Source organism: Desmodus rotundus, chromosome 12 (genome assembly GCF_022682495.2).
Source record: "Desmodus rotundus isolate HL8 chromosome 12, HLdesRot8A.1, whole genome shotgun sequence".
NCBI classification, from domain to species: Eukaryota; Metazoa; Chordata; class Mammalia; order Chiroptera; family Phyllostomidae; genus Desmodus; species Desmodus rotundus.
This window is the reverse complement of record NC_071398.1, coordinates 101,566,791-101,582,236: the sequence shown is the minus strand read 5'-3', so window position 1 is coordinate 101,582,236 and position 15,446 is coordinate 101,566,791. Positions and strand designations below refer to the sequence as shown.

The 15,446-nt window shown below is 57.3% G+C and overlaps 3 protein-coding genes and 1 long non-coding RNA gene across 5 annotated transcripts; 1 reads left to right on the top strand and 3 right to left on the bottom strand.

The window, feature by feature from the left end:
* Positions 1 to 1,430: 1,430 nt before the first annotated feature.
* APOA2 (apolipoprotein A2) lies at positions 1,431 to 2,658 on the bottom strand. Of its 2 annotated transcripts, none has more exons than XM_024552090.3 (4): positions 2,589 to 2,658; positions 2,357 to 2,430; positions 1,973 to 2,105; positions 1,431 to 1,633 (listed from the first exon to the last, which is right to left on the bottom strand). In XM_024552090.3, exons 2-4 carry the CDS (start codon positions 2,406 to 2,408, stop codon positions 1,498 to 1,500), a joined length of 321 nt encoding a protein of 106 aa, XP_024407858.3. In that variant the 5' UTR covers positions 2,409 to 2,430; positions 2,589 to 2,658; the 3' UTR covers positions 1,431 to 1,497. The 2 variants fall into 2 exon arrangements, with proteins under 2 accessions (XP_024407858.3, XP_053771693.1); XM_053915718.2 differs by lacking the exon at positions 2,589 to 2,658 and adding an exon at positions 2,520 to 2,581.
* Positions 2,659 to 4,030: 1,372 nt separating this feature from the next.
* Positions 4,031 to 8,656, top strand: TOMM40L (translocase of outer mitochondrial membrane 40 like). Its single transcript, XM_024552086.4, has 10 exons — positions 4,031 to 4,466; positions 4,685 to 4,934; positions 5,209 to 5,276; positions 5,544 to 5,636; positions 5,842 to 5,943; positions 6,076 to 6,181; positions 6,367 to 6,489; positions 6,579 to 6,655; positions 6,876 to 6,978; positions 7,103 to 8,656. The coding sequence occupies exons 2-10, from the start codon at positions 4,820 to 4,822 to the stop codon at positions 7,240 to 7,242; spliced, it is 927 nt and encodes a 308-aa protein (XP_024407854.1). The 5' UTR covers positions 4,031 to 4,466; positions 4,685 to 4,819; the 3' UTR covers positions 7,243 to 8,656.
* On the bottom strand, positions 6,024 to 6,944 carry LOC139440379 (uncharacterized). Its single transcript, XR_011650590.1, has 3 exons — positions 6,806 to 6,944; positions 6,254 to 6,407; positions 6,024 to 6,160 (listed from the first exon to the last, which is right to left on the bottom strand). It is a non-coding gene; the product is annotated as an uncharacterized lncRNA (long non-coding RNA).
* On the bottom strand, positions 7,770 to 11,232 carry NR1I3 (nuclear receptor subfamily 1 group I member 3; the record flags this gene model as incomplete). Its single annotated transcript, XM_071220109.1, is given in 8 exon segments — positions 7,770 to 7,970; positions 8,849 to 8,897; positions 8,899 to 9,184; positions 9,412 to 9,506; positions 9,945 to 10,086; positions 10,089 to 10,139; positions 10,294 to 10,361; positions 11,105 to 11,232. Coding segments are annotated over 8 exon segments (1,020 nt in total), but the record flags the coding sequence as incomplete, so codon positions are not given.
* Positions 11,233 to 15,446: the final 4,214 nt, after the last annotated feature.

Genomic DNA, 15,446 nt, shown 5'->3' with positions numbered 1-15,446 from the left:
GACAGTTCCCTGTGTCCACCAGCATTAGCCTGGCTGAAAAAAGTCAGACACGCAGGAGGGGCGGTGTGACGGACGCTCGTGGGATGCTCCTAAAGGAAGGTTGTATGGGAACAGTGGTCTTCAGTGGGCTCTGGGGAGAGAGGCACCTTAGCCGGCCGGGTGGGGACTGGGTGGGGGAAATGCCAAGGGGACAAGCCGGGTCCAGATGGGGGGGCGAACTCCTTGAGTGCAGGGGTGGGTGGCAAAGGAATCCCCCTCATCGGGGCCTGGCCTGTGTCCAGCTCCGCCAGGAGGCGGGACTCCCTGCAAGTCTCTGAATTCCATCCGAAGACCAGTGCTGCCACAGACCCTCTCAGATCAGCCCTGGCCACCCCGCGCCGAGCAGCGCTTTGCTCTCACAGTGAGTCACACGGGTCAAAGTGTGTTTCCAGTTTCTTGTGCCCTTTGCTCTGCCCGCTCACCCTGTGATGGTTCAGGCTCTTTCAAGTTTAACCTGCCCAACGTTATCCTGCCAGTGACAGACTGAGAACTGTCCCCTCATGCTTCAGCACATGAGAGAAAAGCAGATCCTGGGAAAGAAGGGGAGGAAGGTGGTCACGTGGGGCGAGGGTCGTAGAGGCCAGACTGAAGGTCGATCGTTACATGGAAGGAATTGGAGCCTCATCTGAAGGTGGTTTGAAGTGAGATATGAAAAGAGAAGTGAGTCAGGGAAGGGAAGCAACTGTTTCAGAGGTTAAGTGGGAATGACTTTTACTTGAAAATGTCTCAGCTTCCCTTACCCTAATTCTGGCATTGTGAGCCTTGCACTCCCACCCAGCCTGCTTTCCGGTCCACCTTGATTGGATCCAGGCGTCACAGCTCCCAGCCTCTCTCACCCCATGTGTCCACTGTGCTGGAGGCCTGCCAGGCCTTGAACTGGTTCCTGTCTGCTGGTTCCAGGCTCCCAGAGGGCCAGGGCTATGTCACCACTCAGATGAGAGTGGGGGGTGTGGAAAGGTGTCCCTAGACAGGGGTCTAGGTGAGAGCAGACCCCAGGGGAGAGTGAGCGCCACCTTTTCCCGTAGGATGGGGGTGGGAGGGAAGGGTGGACCTTGGATGACCCATCTGGGTTCACTTTTTGGAAGCTTTCTCCTCTTCACTGAGTGACCTAGAGGAAATTCTGAGGAAGTCCTCATTTCCTGTGACCTGCGTGGGGCCAGGGATGCAACCTGTGAATCTCTCATTCCTTTGCCCGTTCCTCGTCCATGCAAAGGCTCCTCAGTCTCCACTCAGAGCTGCCCCTGGCCCGCAAAAGACTCCTCCACACCCCACCCCATCATTTCTGACTTTTTTCTCTTGGACCCTTTCTCTACCCTTCACGCCCAAGCCCCCCCACTGAGTTTCTCTCTGTCTTCCTCCTCCTTCATCACAATGCCAGGCTCACCACAGACTGGACTCCCTTTCCCATTTATTGCGGACACAAGGAGTGGGAGGGAGGACACCTAGTCAGAGGGCGTTCTAGCGGGCAGCAGCAGTTGGCTGGGCATCCGTCTGTGGTGTGAATTCCACGAACAAACCAAACAACTTCGTCAGGTCAGTTCGAGCCTTCTTGACCAGGGGTGTCAGCTTCTTCTGTGTCTCCTCAAAGTAATCCCTGGATATGTGAGGGTCAGAGGTCAGTGTGAGGGACCTGTGGCACTGGCAGGAACCTGGGTGGTGGTGGAGGTGAGACCCAAGACCCCAAACTCCAGTGCCCGGTCCATGCTGGCAGCTCCTTGGGGCAGAGGAGCATACCCTGGAGACAGAAATCCACAGCCCAGCCGCTGGGCCCATCTGCCCACAAGGCTGGGGGGCTGGGGGGACCAGGCAACTCTTCTCTCCAATTCAAAGCTCCCCAACCCACACCCAGAGCTGTGTCATCTGTAGGACCGCCCACCCTCCCATCTTTCTCCCCAGGGCCCCTGGGCCCTGAACCCTGCTTGCTGAGACTCACTTGGCCTCGGCCTGGAGCTGCTGGACGTTGACCTTCCCTGCCAGCTCCTTGCCATACTCAGCCATGGTCTGAAAGTACTGCGATAACAGGCTCAGCAGACTCGACTCCTCCGCCTGCCTCCGCACCAAAGCCCCTGAGCACACACAGAAACACAGGGGCCTCTTCTCAGCTGGCCCCCAGCCAGGGGTCCTGGCCTCCGGCTACCCCTCTGCCAGGCCCCAGGCCCAGGGTTTCTGGCTCTTGGTCTTTGCACGGGACTTCCAGGCTTTAGGGAGGGAGCAGTCTTCTTCTTGAGCCCTGTGGTTGCTCCAGCTGGGCATGCTCCAGCTGGGCATGGAGGGCTGGCAGGTGGGTAGCCAGGACCGCGCTCCAGAGCACACTCACCTTCAAGGCTGCAGACAGTGAGGAGCAGTACCGTGAGTGCCAGCAGCTTCATGGTGGAGCGGTGGGAAGACAGCCTGTGCAGACATGGTGGGGGGGGGAGGACACTGAAGCTGAGTGGGCCCCGCCCCTCCCCAGGGACCCCTACCTACGTGCCCACTCCAACCTGACGTCCTCTCTCCCCAGATGAAAGCCTGGTCCTCTTGGCAGGCACCCCACAGCCGCTGCTTCCTACCTGGTCAGTGCCTCAGTCCTTGTGCCTGGGGCTGGCCTGGCCAGGGAGGCAGGGCCTATATACCTGTCTGCCTCCCCACCCCCTGTCAGGTGACAAGGACTGTGGAGGGGCGTTGGGGCAGGGGCCAAGTTGGAGTAAACAAGTGGGAGAAATGGGGGAGGAGAGGACAAGTACAGGGCTGGGGGGGATGCATGGTGACGGGGTGGGAGGCAGGCAGGCAGGCCTTTGTGGAGGCCAAACAGGTATCCTTTAGGCCCATTACAGGTTCGTTCTTTTGGGGTGTGGGGCAGCAGTCTTGGCTCCAAGGGCTGCAGGACACTGGAGTACTAGTTTTTCTCTGGAAAGCTCTGACATATGAAGCCCTCAGCCCTCAGTAACTTTGTCCCATTATGGGTGGATTTCACCTCCTTAACCAGACCCCCTTCACGGCAACTTGACAGAGAGGCTTTGGGAACTAGAAGAAAGGAGACGAAATGTGGGGTAGGGTGAGGGTCAGAGGGCAGGTGATCGACTCTGTCCCTTTTTGAGTTAATGTGTAATGAGACTGCGTAGGAGGGGCAGAAAACATGAGAGCCCAGAATGACCTGCATGTTGACCAATGAGCACACCCTACCCTCAATCAAAGTCAGAAAGCAGCCTCTGCTCTTCCCCGGCCCCACGGGAAGGCACTGGTAGTAAAGGAGGTCAAGGTTAAAGGATAAAGATTGAAGGTCCCTGGTCACTGCATCACCTTATCAGTTCTAGGTGGTAGCCAGCCAATGTGAGTTAGCAGGGGCCACCATGTCCCTCTGACCAGGGCCCCATCCCAGCCCCAACTGAGAGGAAGGGGAGTACATTCCTCAGGCCCAAGGCATTCGGGGGGTCAGCATTTGCATCTTTCATCCTTTGGCCCTTAAAGTTTAGGTAGGACTTTCCTGAGAGATGGGTTGGAGATGTGAGGGCCAGTGAGGATGATGACCAGATCCCCTGACTTCCCCGCGGAGCCCCCTGGCGCTGGAAGGCATCCGCTGACTCCTGCCTGGCTCTGGCGTGGGGCGCGCTTTGGGGCAGGAGTCCAGGGATCTAGGTTTTATCCGCCAGCTCTGCCTGGGGATTCAGGGAAGGAAGGATCAGCTACGGGGGCGGCTGGGTCAGGGCTCAGTTCTGTTAGGAGCGAGGCTGTAGCCCCTGCTCCTCCAGCCCAAGCTCTCACCCCGGGTCCCATTGCGAGAGGCGCAGAGAACTCGGCGAGCCGTGAGCCTGCAGGAGGAAAGGGGGTCCGTGTCCTAGGGCGGCCGTGCAGGCGGGCAGCGCGCAGAGCATTGTGCAGGGCTGGGGGAGGGGGCCCAGGGGCTCATGGGGTGGGGGCGCGGAGCGGAGACTGAACCCAGGCTCGCAAGAAGTCCTCCTGTCGTTCCCTCCGCCACTCTTTTCAAGAGGAAAGTCTCCAAGCTCTACGGCGGAGGGAGCTTCAGCGGCCCGAGTTCCAAGATGCTCGCTTCCAGAGTTCTGCACGCTCCTAGGTCCCCGGACATCTGACAGGCGGGGTGACCGAGGCCATCCCGTCTGAGTCTGGTTAGACAGCGGCCCTTCAGCCCTGCAGCCTCCGCCTCGCCGGGGCTGGAGCTCTCTGGACGCGGGGCCTGCCACTCTTCTGCTTCCTCTTCTCCCATTGGCCCCTGGGAGATCGAAGCCGCTTAGGTTTAATAGATTGGGCGGGGCCCAATCAAAGAAGGGTCGGCCTTTAAAAGCTTTTTTTGCCCGGCTCTAAGATGGCGTCCGTGACCACGCCGGGAAGGCAGCGTGAAGCCGCAGTTCTGCCATCACTCAAGATGGCTGCCCCCATCAAGATGACCGGGGTTTGCCGGGGGGAAAGGGGCAGCATGATGGTCTGAGACGGTAAGGGCTACTGCTTCGTTGCAAGCCTCACCCTGGGGCCTAAGGATGAAGAGTAGAAAGACTAGGAAGCTGGGTGAGCTCTGTGGTGGGGCGAGGGTTAGACAGTGGGGGAAGGGACGGGGTGACAGGTGGGGGTGAGGGATCAAAGATGGGACAGGGCTGTGCCTGGGATTCAGTCGCCCCACCGGTGCCCTCTCCCCCCACCCTTCTTGTTCCAGGGCTAGTGTCGGATCATGTGGAAGATTCAGGGCCTGGGGAGCTGGATGATGGGGGGTGGGGCCCGTGCTGGGTAGAGGGAGGAAGAGCATCCTTTCCCGGGCTCAGCCCGGCCCCTCCCTGTCCTCTGGACTGAAATGGGCAACACCTTGGGCCTGGCCCCGCTGGGGGCTTTGCCTCGCCGCAGCCCCCGTCGAGAGGAACCTCTGCCCAACCCCGGGAGCTTCGATGAGCTGCACCGCCTGTGCAAAGGTGAGAACTTGGCATTTGGTGTCTCAAGCTGGAGATGTGGAGGAGGGGAGGGTCTTGAGTGCTGGGTGTGCGGGAAAGGGGAGATCACAGCTGCTCAGGGAGGACCAGGTGCCCCAGCGGAGCCCAGCACTTGGAGTGGAGCATTTCGTTGTAGGATCTGAAAGGAGGTCAGATCCTCCAAAGCGCTTTTTGTGGGATGGAACGGGGACTACTTCTTGCGGGAGGGGTTTCTTGTCTATGTTTACTACCTCCTACTCCTACTTCCCCTCTACAGATGTATTCCCAGGACAGATGGAGGGAGTGAAGCTCGTGGTCAACAAGGTTCTGAGCAGCCATTTCCAGGTGCTCCCACTTCTCTGATCCTCCCTGCCTGTCCCCTCCTCTTCTCCTGTCCTTTGTACCCCTGCCTCGGCCAGGCCCCATGGGGTAGAGGAGCGGGGTTGGGGGTGGGTTCTTTAACTCCCTTGCTCTGAGACTTGTTGTCTTTACCCCGGTGACCCTCCGTATATGTGGGAATATTTGGGATTCTTGAAAGGCCTGGATGGGCAGCGGTTGAAGGCAGAGATGGGGGATGGAGACGCTGTCCTCCACCGGCTCCTCTTTCCTCAGGTGGCTCACACCGTGCACCTGAGTGCTCTGGGCCTGCCTGGCTATCACCTCCACGCAGCCTACGCAGGGGACTGGCAACTTAGCCCCACTGAGGTGAGGGCTCCACCTCCCTAGAAGCCCGCCCAGAGGAGGAGGAAGTGTGTAGTTATGGGGAAGAAGGGGCAGGGTTTCTTCTGAATGGTAGAGGGTAGTGACCGAGTGCTGAGCGGGAGTTTTTCTTTGCGGCGCCCCCAGGGGGCGCTGGGCGCCGTTCAGGACTCGGGCCAAGGGGACCCCAGCTGTATGCGCTCTTCAACAGGTCTTCCCCACTGTGGTAGGGGACCTGGACAGCAGCGGCAGTCTCAACGCCCAGGTCCTGCTCCTCCTGGCAGAACGGCTCCGAGCCAAGGCTGTCTTTCAGGTGACCCGTGGTGTCTGCCCCAGCCAAGGGTTTCCTTTCTCCGTGAATGTCCTGCTGGGGGGCTTCAGGGAGGAGCAGAAGCAATGGTGATGCAAAGACAGGGGGACCTTACTGCTCGCTCTCGCCACCCAGACGCAGCAGTCCAAGTTCCTGACGTGGCAGTTCGATGGCGAGTACCGGGGAGATGACTACACGGCCACGCTGACCCTGGGGAATCCTGATTTGATTGGGGAGTCGGGTGAGAACTTGGGTCAGGGCTCTTTTTGTCTCGGCTGCCCACTTGCTTGAGTTGGCGATGCCCCTTCCTCACCTGTATGGCTCAGGGATTAGAAAAGAAACCTCGGGGGCAGGCTGGGTGGGGCTCCTGGGGCAGAGGGGCGGGCCGCCGTTGTATCCAGGGCTGACTCCGTGTCCCCCACCCAGTGATCGTGGTGGCGCACTTCCTGCAGAGCCTCACTCATCGTCTGGTGTTGGGAGGAGAGCTCGTTTATCACCGGCGGCCAGGCGAAGAGGGGGCCATCCTGACGCTGGCTGGGAAGTACTCGGGTATGGGGTGAGGAGGAAGGTGATGGGGAGGGATATGGGGGTGTGGCTGGGCTTCCTGTCCCATGGCCTGCTGCCCTTGGTTTTCACAGCGGTGCACTGGGTGGCTACGCTGAATGTGGGATCCGGAGGGGCCCATGCGAGTTACTACCACAGGGCAAATGAGCAGGTGAGAGGATGGATCCCACCCCCCGACCCAGCAGGGCAGTCGTGAGCTCTGGCCCATCCTGGACCTCCACTGGCCCAGCCGACCCGCTGTCCCTCCTGCCCCTCCTGCCCATGCTTCACACACATTACATGCATGCTGCCCCCTGCTGACCTCTGTCAGGCCCCTGCAGTCTTCCCGGACAGAGACCTTTCTCCCATCTTTGCCCTCTGGTGGTCCTCAGGTTCAGGTTGGAGTGGAGTTTGAGGCCAACACCAGGCTACAAGACACGACCTTCTCCTTTGGGTACCACCTGAGTCTGCCCCAGGCCAACATGGTATTTAGAGGTGAGGGTGACTGAGACAATGCTCGGAGGGGTGGTCGGTGGTAGGCAGGAAGCTCCACCTTACTTCCGCTGACCCCTTCTCTGAGCCCGGCTCCATAACCTCGTCTGCGTTCCCTTCCCCGCAGGCTTGGTGGACAGTAACTGGTGTGTGGGTGCGGTGCTGGAGAAGAAGATGCCCCCACTGCCTGTCACCCTCGCCCTTGGAGCCTTCCTCAATCACTGGCGCAACAGGTTCCACTGTGGCTTCAGCGTCACTGTGGGCTGAGGCAGTGGCTGCCGCTGCAGCTGCTGAGTCAGGTGCCCCAGGGCCGGAGACCAGTCCCTTCTCCAGGGCCCACCTTGCTGGGAGACCCATAGGTCCCAGGGGCAAAGGTGGGGACAGGACCATGCCCTCCTCAGAACTGGAGCTGCCACAAGGGAGCTGAGGAGGCAGTGGTTTGAGGGCCCCCTGCCCCCAGTGTGTGCCCTCTGTCCACGCTGTGGGTCTGGACTGAGGGAGAAGGGTTAAGGGGTCCGTCCAGCTCAGTTGTCTTGCTCACACTCCCCCTTCTTCATTCCCTGTGGATTAAAGCTCCTCCTCTCTTCCCCTTCAGAGCAGAACACTCTGCATGGGACTAGCGCCCATCCTGTTCCCCGTCCCAGAGCCTTCCGAGGCCGGGATCCAACTTGACCTCAGAAAGTGGGGCCACACATTCGAGAAGGAGCTACCTCCTTCCCTGTCTTCTGTGCTTCCAGAGAACAACTTTACCCCTGTGGCCACTCCCTGCGCCCCATGACCGTGTGAAGAGGCAGTTATTGCTGTAGTCTTTCCTTGGAACCATGGGGCTCCCCTTCTGGCCCTGGCCTCTGGCCCCCGCGTTGGCCCTTCCCAGCCCCATGTGTCCAGGTGGGCTGGGAAGGCAGCTGCAGATCTGGAGCAGGGGCATCCTGGCAGACGTCCCTGGCTGTGCTGCACTCGGTGTCCATAGACGCCATTGATGCTCTGGAGCACAGCTGAGGAGGAAGTAGCGGGGTCACAGGGAAAGGAAGGAAATACAGTAACTGACAGTGTTATCCTGCCCCCCACCCCCAACCCTCCAAACTGCCCCTCAGTGAAGCTAGGTCTGACCACCAGAGAAAACCATGTTCTGTTCTGGGGTGACAGATTTCTCAGAGGTTCCAAAGGTCCCCAAGGGGCCTCGGTCTGACACCGTCTTCGCTCACCATGCCATTTTTCTTGAACCCAGAGCTCTGGGGGCCCCGTGAGGAGAAAGCCCCAGACTTGGCGAGAACTTCGACTGTGTGGAATCTGAGGGTCTGGCCTTCTAGAGCAGGTTCTAGAAGGCGGGTGTGTTCTGCCGTCTAAAGCATCCTTCTCTGGGCAGACTGGCTTGTGGAGGGGTGGGCAGGGGCAAGGGGCAGGGCACTCAGAGGCTGGAGAGATGGATGCTGAGCCAGGGGCTTTGGCTGTGAAGCTGTGAATGAGCGTCACCTCAAGGGCATGAGAAATGGGAGGACTGGCCCAGTGAAGAGGAAGGCAAAGGCCCAGGAGAGAGCGTGAAACCTCCAGAAACGCTGCTTGTCTGGGGAGGTTGGGGGGGAGGGGAAGGGTGCCATCAGCCTCAGGAATGCTGCGATACAGACTGAGCAACTACTTCACATTTCTACTGAATAAAAAACCTGGGAAAAGCGAGCTGAAACAGCCGCAGGAGCAGTGTGGGTGCTGGAGCGCGTGGACAGCGGGAAGGAGTAGATTCCAAGGGACCTTGGTTCCCAAAGGAAGGGGCAGAAAAGCACCCGTGCGGAGCTCGTTGTCCCGTGTCCCCCCCCCCCCCCCCCCGCCAGCCCAGCCCCTTCCCTGGGGCAGCCTCCAAGCCCCCAGTCCCCTGTACGGACCAGATTCCAGGGCCGGGCTGCTGGCCCTGCATGTAGCTCTGGAGCCAGTGCACTCTCCTTCTGCAGCCGGTCAACCTCTTCCCTCTGGTTGACCCTGCCAGTCTGCAAGAGGGAGCAGGAAGGCCAGGTGGGGCTGGGTGAGCCTGCACAGCGCCCCAGGGGGCTGAGTCTGGGAGAGGCCTGTAGTGCAGGTTGGAGGACAAATGGGCCTAGGGTGCACGGATGCCAGGAGCTGGGAGTTGGGCAGAGGTGTCGAGAGAAACTTCTGAACTGGGGGCTGCTCAGCCAGTAGCACACACTCAGGCTCCCGGAGCCGCGGTCACCTGGATGCCCTGTGGAAGCCAAAGAGGAGCTCTCAAGACCGTTTCTGGACCCCCCTGGGGAGAGACAAGGCTTCGGAGCCTTCGGGCCCCTCGCCTGGGACCACACCATGAGGACACACACTCGGTGCTGTTCCAGCACCATCTCACTGTGGGCTCCACGTCCTGCCGTGTAGCCAAGAGGCACACAGAGGAAGCTCTGTGCCTGGAGACAGAAAGCCGTGTTGAGTACCTGTGACAGATGTCGGCCTCTGCTCGCCTGAGAAGGGAGACCTGGTTCCGCACGGGCAGGGCCCCGTGGGGGGCAGGACACAGAGGACCTCTTGCTTCTGACCTGGACACAAAAGCCAAGTTGGCAATTCAAGGCTGGGTGCCTGAAAAGGCTGAGGGGTGGGTTAGCTGGGTCAGTGGCTTATTTTGTTTTGTTTCTGTTGGTGGGGGTGGGGGGTTATAATTGACTACAATGTGTTCTTGCTGAAAGGTAGGGAGAGGTCACACACTGGAAGTGGGGCAGGTCCTTGGTGAACTGGGTGATGAGCTGTACTGCAAAGCAGCGTGGAGGGTGGGAGAACAGATGGGCTGGGGAGTGCAGAGCTCAGAGCTGAGCGAGGCCCATGGTTGTGGCTCTCCCTTTGGTCTCCCCAGCCTTGGAAGGGCCCAGGGCTGAGGACCCTGCCTTGGCTGGGTCCTTGAGAAGTCCTGTCCTCTGAATTGGTGCATGACACACAGCCCCCTCCTTCAGGCCGTCCTCCTCGGTCACCCTTCGTGTCACCTTCCAGCCCGAGTCCTGTGGGTGCTTGCCCCAGACTGCACACTGGTCAGACATGGAGCCTTCGTGGCAGTGTAGGTTCCTGGGAGCATCCGGACAGGCTCTTTCTGCTCCTTCCTTGGCTGCTCAGGGGCTGGCTGAGCTGGCGCTGGGCCTGCTTCCTGCGCCGCCAGGCAAGGGCTGCTGGTGGCAGGGTCACTGTGCCCAGGCGAGAGACGTGACAAACCAGTGGACACCAGCAGGGGGATGCCAGCCTCTGGTCTCAATCCCGGACACCCTGCCCGGTGAGGGCTGCTGGGAGGGAGTCCTGAGGCCTCCTCCTGAGACACCAGGTGGCGAGGGTCCTGCCCACATTCCCGAGCCCGTGGGACGGCGGCAGAGAGCAAGGCGCTGTGCTGGGGACGGTGTTCGGAGCTCTGGCTTCCACGGGAACATGGAAGAGGGCCGGATCTTCATACCTATAGCAACATCACCTTCTCTTTGGACAGCGTTGTGATTTCAAAGGCTGTCTGGCCAAATCTGATGGAACGAAGCAATCTGATGGGTAGATACGGGATTTGTTATCCATAGGTATGATTATCGTTTCTCGGAAATGTAAACAGGCTGAGATTCCAGTGACAGGTCCAAGGTCATGGAAATGGCAAGTGTTTGGGTGGCAGGCCAGAAGGTGTGATCACTGGCTACAGCTCTTAAGTTGAATGAACTTGGGCGAGTTGACTTGTGTGGAACTTGGTTGCGCCATCTGTTGGGAGCATCGCCTCATCACCTGGTGCAAGTAATTAATTCAATTATCAAGTACTTTCTAGAATGACAGGCACTGTATGTGAGGTGGAAGAGAAAAAGCAAGCCTCGCTCATTCTGGGAGAGCGTTCCGGGAGAGGGAATGGCCAGGGCAAGTGCAGAGGTGCCAAGGAGAGTGCCAGGGGTGGCTGGGGTGCGCTGAGCAAGGGGGACAGAGTCACAGGAGGTGGCGTGGAGGAGCTGGATGCAGGATCACGGCCCGGAAGGGAGAGGGATCCCTTGGAGGTTTCGAGCAGAATGGTGACCTCTTGCATGTGCCAGGAGCTCACACTGCCTGCGGTATGGGGATGCTCCGTGGGAACAGGGAAAAGAGAGAGATGAGGCCTGGGGATTCCTGGGGCAGAAGGGAGGTGCCAACTCACTGCTCTGAGTTCCAGCCGGCCTCCAGGCACTTTCGCTCCCTGCAGGCTGGGCAGAGGCACCTCTGGGCCTGGGTGACCCTGCAGCTCCCAGCAGAGAGGCAGCTGAGACCGGTGTTTCCGCCCGCAGTTCATCTGTGAGAGGTGGAGAAGTGAGCATGGGTATGTGAGGGGTCCGGATGAGTTCGCTACTCTGAGCTGTGCCCACGGGCCTTTACAGGTAGACATGGCACCTGCCCTCTAGCACTGGCATGGAGGCACAGGGCCACTCAGGAAAGCCTGGTGCTCTCGACTGAACGCTTGTGTCCATGGGACGAACATCGGCCTTCCCTCCGTTATCACGCCACCTGTAGCGTGGAAGTTGTTGACTTGTCGAGAGCTAACTACGGTGTCAGGCTCCAGATGTGGGAGGGATGCAGCTGGATGAGCTTGAGCAGGTGGCAGGGCTGTTTCCACTGGGGAGGGGACTCACCCTCACAGCCAGGGCTTGGAAGTGATAGCCCAAGGCCTGGTGCCTGCACCACACAGCTCCTCAGCTCAGCATCCCCCCTGACCATGACTTCTGGCGTTGAGGTGACTGTCACAGCCCCTGAATGTGGGAGGGGTGACCGTCTTGTCTGCTCGGACCACCCTTGACCTTCTTCCCCCTTCTGCAGAGCATCTTCCTGGGCGTACCCTGGGCCCGACCCCTACCTGATCTGTATTTTACTGTTTTTGGTCTCTGGCCCCCAGAAGAGTTTCTGCCTTCTCTTAGGTATCACGTCACCTGCAGGGCTCAGAATCTGGCATGGGATGCATCACCCGAAACTCCCACTCTGCCCCCGTGTTCCCCTTCATCTCAGGAGCTGCCTGTGTTTGGAATTAGGGCTCACGGCCCTCAGTACCTGGAAAACAAGGAACTGCTGCTGTGTGTGGCCTCCAGTTGCTCTCAGACTGCTTAGGAAGGGCACAGACTCTGGACCCGGGGCAAAGGCCTGGGGGTGGTTTTCCCAGCATGCCTGTGGTGCTGCTTGCTGGTACATGGGGAGGGACCCTGGTGGGTGGGGACCTCATGACTCATTTCAAGCTGCTCCTAATAAGACCATGGAGATTTTTGCTACTGCCGAGCTTCAGGCTACATCCTCAGCCTCTCCTGCGTGTGGGTCCTGGGAGTGCTAGGCAGAGAGGGGAGACAGCAAGCTTTTTTGCATGCACAGTGTCTAAAGAACAGGTGTGACAGTTACACAAGGCTCCCCGAAGGGAAAGCTCTGAGGAACTGGGGTCTAATGAGGACCCTAGGCCAAGGTCCTACTTCCTTCCTAAGTAGGGCTGAGGATGTGCTGGTCTCTAATAAATCAGAGGCAGCTGGGTTGGTCTGGGACTCTTGTGCCAGAGCATCACACCCCTGTGCTGAGAGGGGTCTTGGACTCAGTTTAATGGATGTTGTTGTTTTGAATTTTTTTTTTTTTACATTTTATTTATTTATTTTTAGAGAGAGGGGAAGGGAGGGAGAAAAAGAGGGAGAGAAACATTAATGTGTGGTTGCCTCTCATGTGCCCCCTGCTGGGGAAGCTGGCCTGAAACCCAGGTATGTGCCCTGACTGGGAATCGAACCAATGACCCTTTAGTTCACAGGCTGGTGCTCAATCCACTGAGCTGCACCAGCCAGAGTTAAGTTGACTTTCATAAGGATAATGAGGACTGAGCTAGTTCAGGCAGAGGATGCAATCAGAGAAGTCCCAGAAGCCAGGCAGAGAAAAGTGGATTTTTCCACTTTTCTCCAGAAGCAGGCCTGCTGGAGAAAAGCAGGCCTTTCTTGCTGGAACGTAAAGTTTCAGGCAGGGAGTGGTCGGCAGGAGAGAGGTCTGGGGGTGGGCAGGGCCCGCTTTCTTTCCATCACCCCCTGTCCTTTCCGTCTCCTGACCTATGCCTGCCTGCTGCCTCTTAGCTAGTCCAGGCACCCATCACTTCCCACTCAATATGCGGTCGCCTATTCATCATTCTTCCCGTTACCAGCCTCCTCTCCTGCAACCCATCCTCCATGCTCTTGCTATTTCTAAAATGCAAATTTAATCATGTCTCTTCCCTGCTTAAAATTCTTCATTGGCTTCCCATTACCTTCAGGATAAAACCCAATCTCTTCAGCATGATGTGCAAAGTCCTTTGTGATCGGGCCCCTATTTATCCCTCCAACCCCACTTCCCTGCCTGACCTGACGCCTCACACTTTGGCTCTAGATGTGCTTAAGCCTTAGAGTGTCCTGAACGTGCTGTGCTCACTGACCTCCAAACAGCCGCTCTTGTTATTCCGTCTGGTGGGAATCTTCACCTAGCCCCCCCGTGCTTGCCGTTCAGGCCTGAGCAGAGGGTCACCTCTGGGGCCGGGGGGCTGGCAGCAGCCTCTGCACACGCGCTTGCCACAGCGCCTGCACATTGCAGAGCAATGTCAATCACCTGTGAGTTGTTGAAGGCTTTTAGTTTTGGATCCTTAGGGTCTGTGTACTCCTGGCACATATAGTGAGTGTTTATGGAATTTATTCGTTTTTTTAAAAAAGGTTTTGTTTATTTATTTTTAGACAGAGGGGAAAGGAGGGAGAGAGAGGGAGAGAAGCATCAGTGCAGGGTTGCCTCTTGTGCGCCCCTCACCGGGAGCCTGGCCCACAACCCAGGCATGTGCCCTGACTGGGAATCAGACCGGTGACCCTTTGGTTCTCAGGCTGGCACTGGATCCACTGAGACACACCAGCCAGGGCTAAAATTAAAAAAATAATAATAAAAAAAAAGAAGCCCTGGCTGGTGTGGATCACTGGATTCAGCACCAGACTGCGAAGCAAGGGGTCGCCAGTTCAATTCCCAGTCAGGGCACGTGCCTGGGTTGCAGGCCAGGTCCCCAGTAGGGGGACACATGAGAGGCAACTACACATTGATGTTTCTCTCCCTCTCTTCCTCTCTCCCTGCCCCTCTCTCTAAAATAATAAAGAAATAGACAAAGTCTTTAAATTTTTAAAAGAAGAAAAATAATATCTCATAATACATGAAAATTATATGAACTACACCCTTTGGTGTCCAAAAACAAAGTTTTACTAGAATATAGCCGCACCTATTTGTTTGCATGTTGTCTATGACTGCTTTCAAACTACAGAAAAGACTTGGGGTTTCAACAGAGGCCATTAGCGTTTCCTCTCTGGCTGTTACAGAAAAAGCTTGCTGACCTCTGATGTAGGATCTCGAATTCCCTTTGTACTCTTTGCATAGCTGTTTAACAACTTTGGGGAGGTCTGTTGCACTAAAGACAACCTTTTCCATGCTGATTAGCCGTTCATTAGAAAGGTGAGGGAAGGCAGAGGAGTAGGCTGCAGAGACTGTGTAGGAACCCCCCTCCCACCGAAACTAGTCACGTGGGTACCAGATTCCTATTGGAAAGTGAGAGTCAGAGGATCCAGGTGGATGGGGGAAGACACAGCCCTTTTTCGTCTCCTGTGCTTCTGACCTGGCAGAAGACATGTGCAGGCACGGAGGCTGGAGCTGGAGGGAGGCTGTTTGAGGCCCCCTCTGAATCTGCTGTGGAGAAGAGAGCCGTGGTTGCTGGCTGAGAGAAGCTCAGCTACGAACAACCCAGCTATTACAGTCCAGGAAAGAAATACCAACAGGAAAGTGTTTGGCTTTGGACCACAGTAGCTGTACGCCGGCGAAGAGATTTTACAATGCCTAGAAGTGCCACAGGCAAGAGAATTGGAAGGGTTTCCTCCAAGCAGACAGGAAGGCTAGATATTCAGACAAACATGTTAAGATCATGACATTTACCAAGATGTTCTCTTGCTTTTCTTCTTGCTCTATCCATATTTTCCCCTTACAACTTATACATCACAGTAATTATTAAGTAAAGCTCCATCTTATTGAGAAATAATCTACATAGGTTGGACTTTCACACCTGTTCCCCACACCTGGGCAGAGTCCTCGGGGCTGGTTTTGGTCCTGGAACATGGACCACCCAATGGGTTGCTACTTGACTTGCTGGAAGAAACCAGCGAGACTCTAGGAGATAGAACTTGCATATTGAAACCTATTTTAGTGGCAGCAGTAGGTGCAAGGTCATCGGTGTGTCTCCCTTTTCTACAGCTTCCTCACCACGCCTGGCACAGTGGAGGCACATTGTCAGACTGGAATCGAACGAATAAGCGTCTGGGAGGAGCGCATTCCGCGTTTAGGTGGACGTCAGGGGATCGCCATTTGGTTGCAGAGGGGTTTTTTTTCCCATTCCTTTTTTCATAATGTAGCACGTAGGATTGATGGATCCTAAATGTCTTTCAACTCCCAGGATCTAGGATCTTCCAAATCAAACAGACACTTTGCAATTTCCCTGCCAT

Excerpts from the sequence above, each read along its gene's own strand:
- APOA2 (XM_024552090.3), bottom strand. The coding sequence starts at position 2,408 with ATGAAGCTGCTGGCACTCACGGTACTGCTCCTCACTGTCTGCAGCCTT. Across the intron at positions 2,106-2,356 it reads CACTGTCTGCAGCCTTGAAG|GGGCTTTGGTGCGGAGGCAG; the intron begins GTGAGTGTGCTC and ends GTGTGTGCTCAG. Across the intron at positions 1,634-1,972 it reads CAGCTCCAGGCCGAGGCCAA|GGATTACTTTGAGGAGACAC; the intron begins GTGAGTCTCAGC and ends TCACATATCCAG.
- TOMM40L (XM_024552086.4), top strand. The coding sequence starts at position 4,820 with ATGGGCAACACCTTGGGCCTGGCCCCGCTGGGGGCTTTGCCTCGCCGC. Across the intron at positions 6,490-6,578 it reads GCTGGCTGGGAAGTACTCGG|CGGTGCACTGGGTGGCTACG; the intron begins GTATGGGGTGAG and ends TGGTTTTCACAG. Across the intron at positions 6,979-7,102 it reads GGCCAACATGGTATTTAGAG|GCTTGGTGGACAGTAACTGG; the intron begins GTGAGGGTGACT and ends CCTTCCCCGCAG.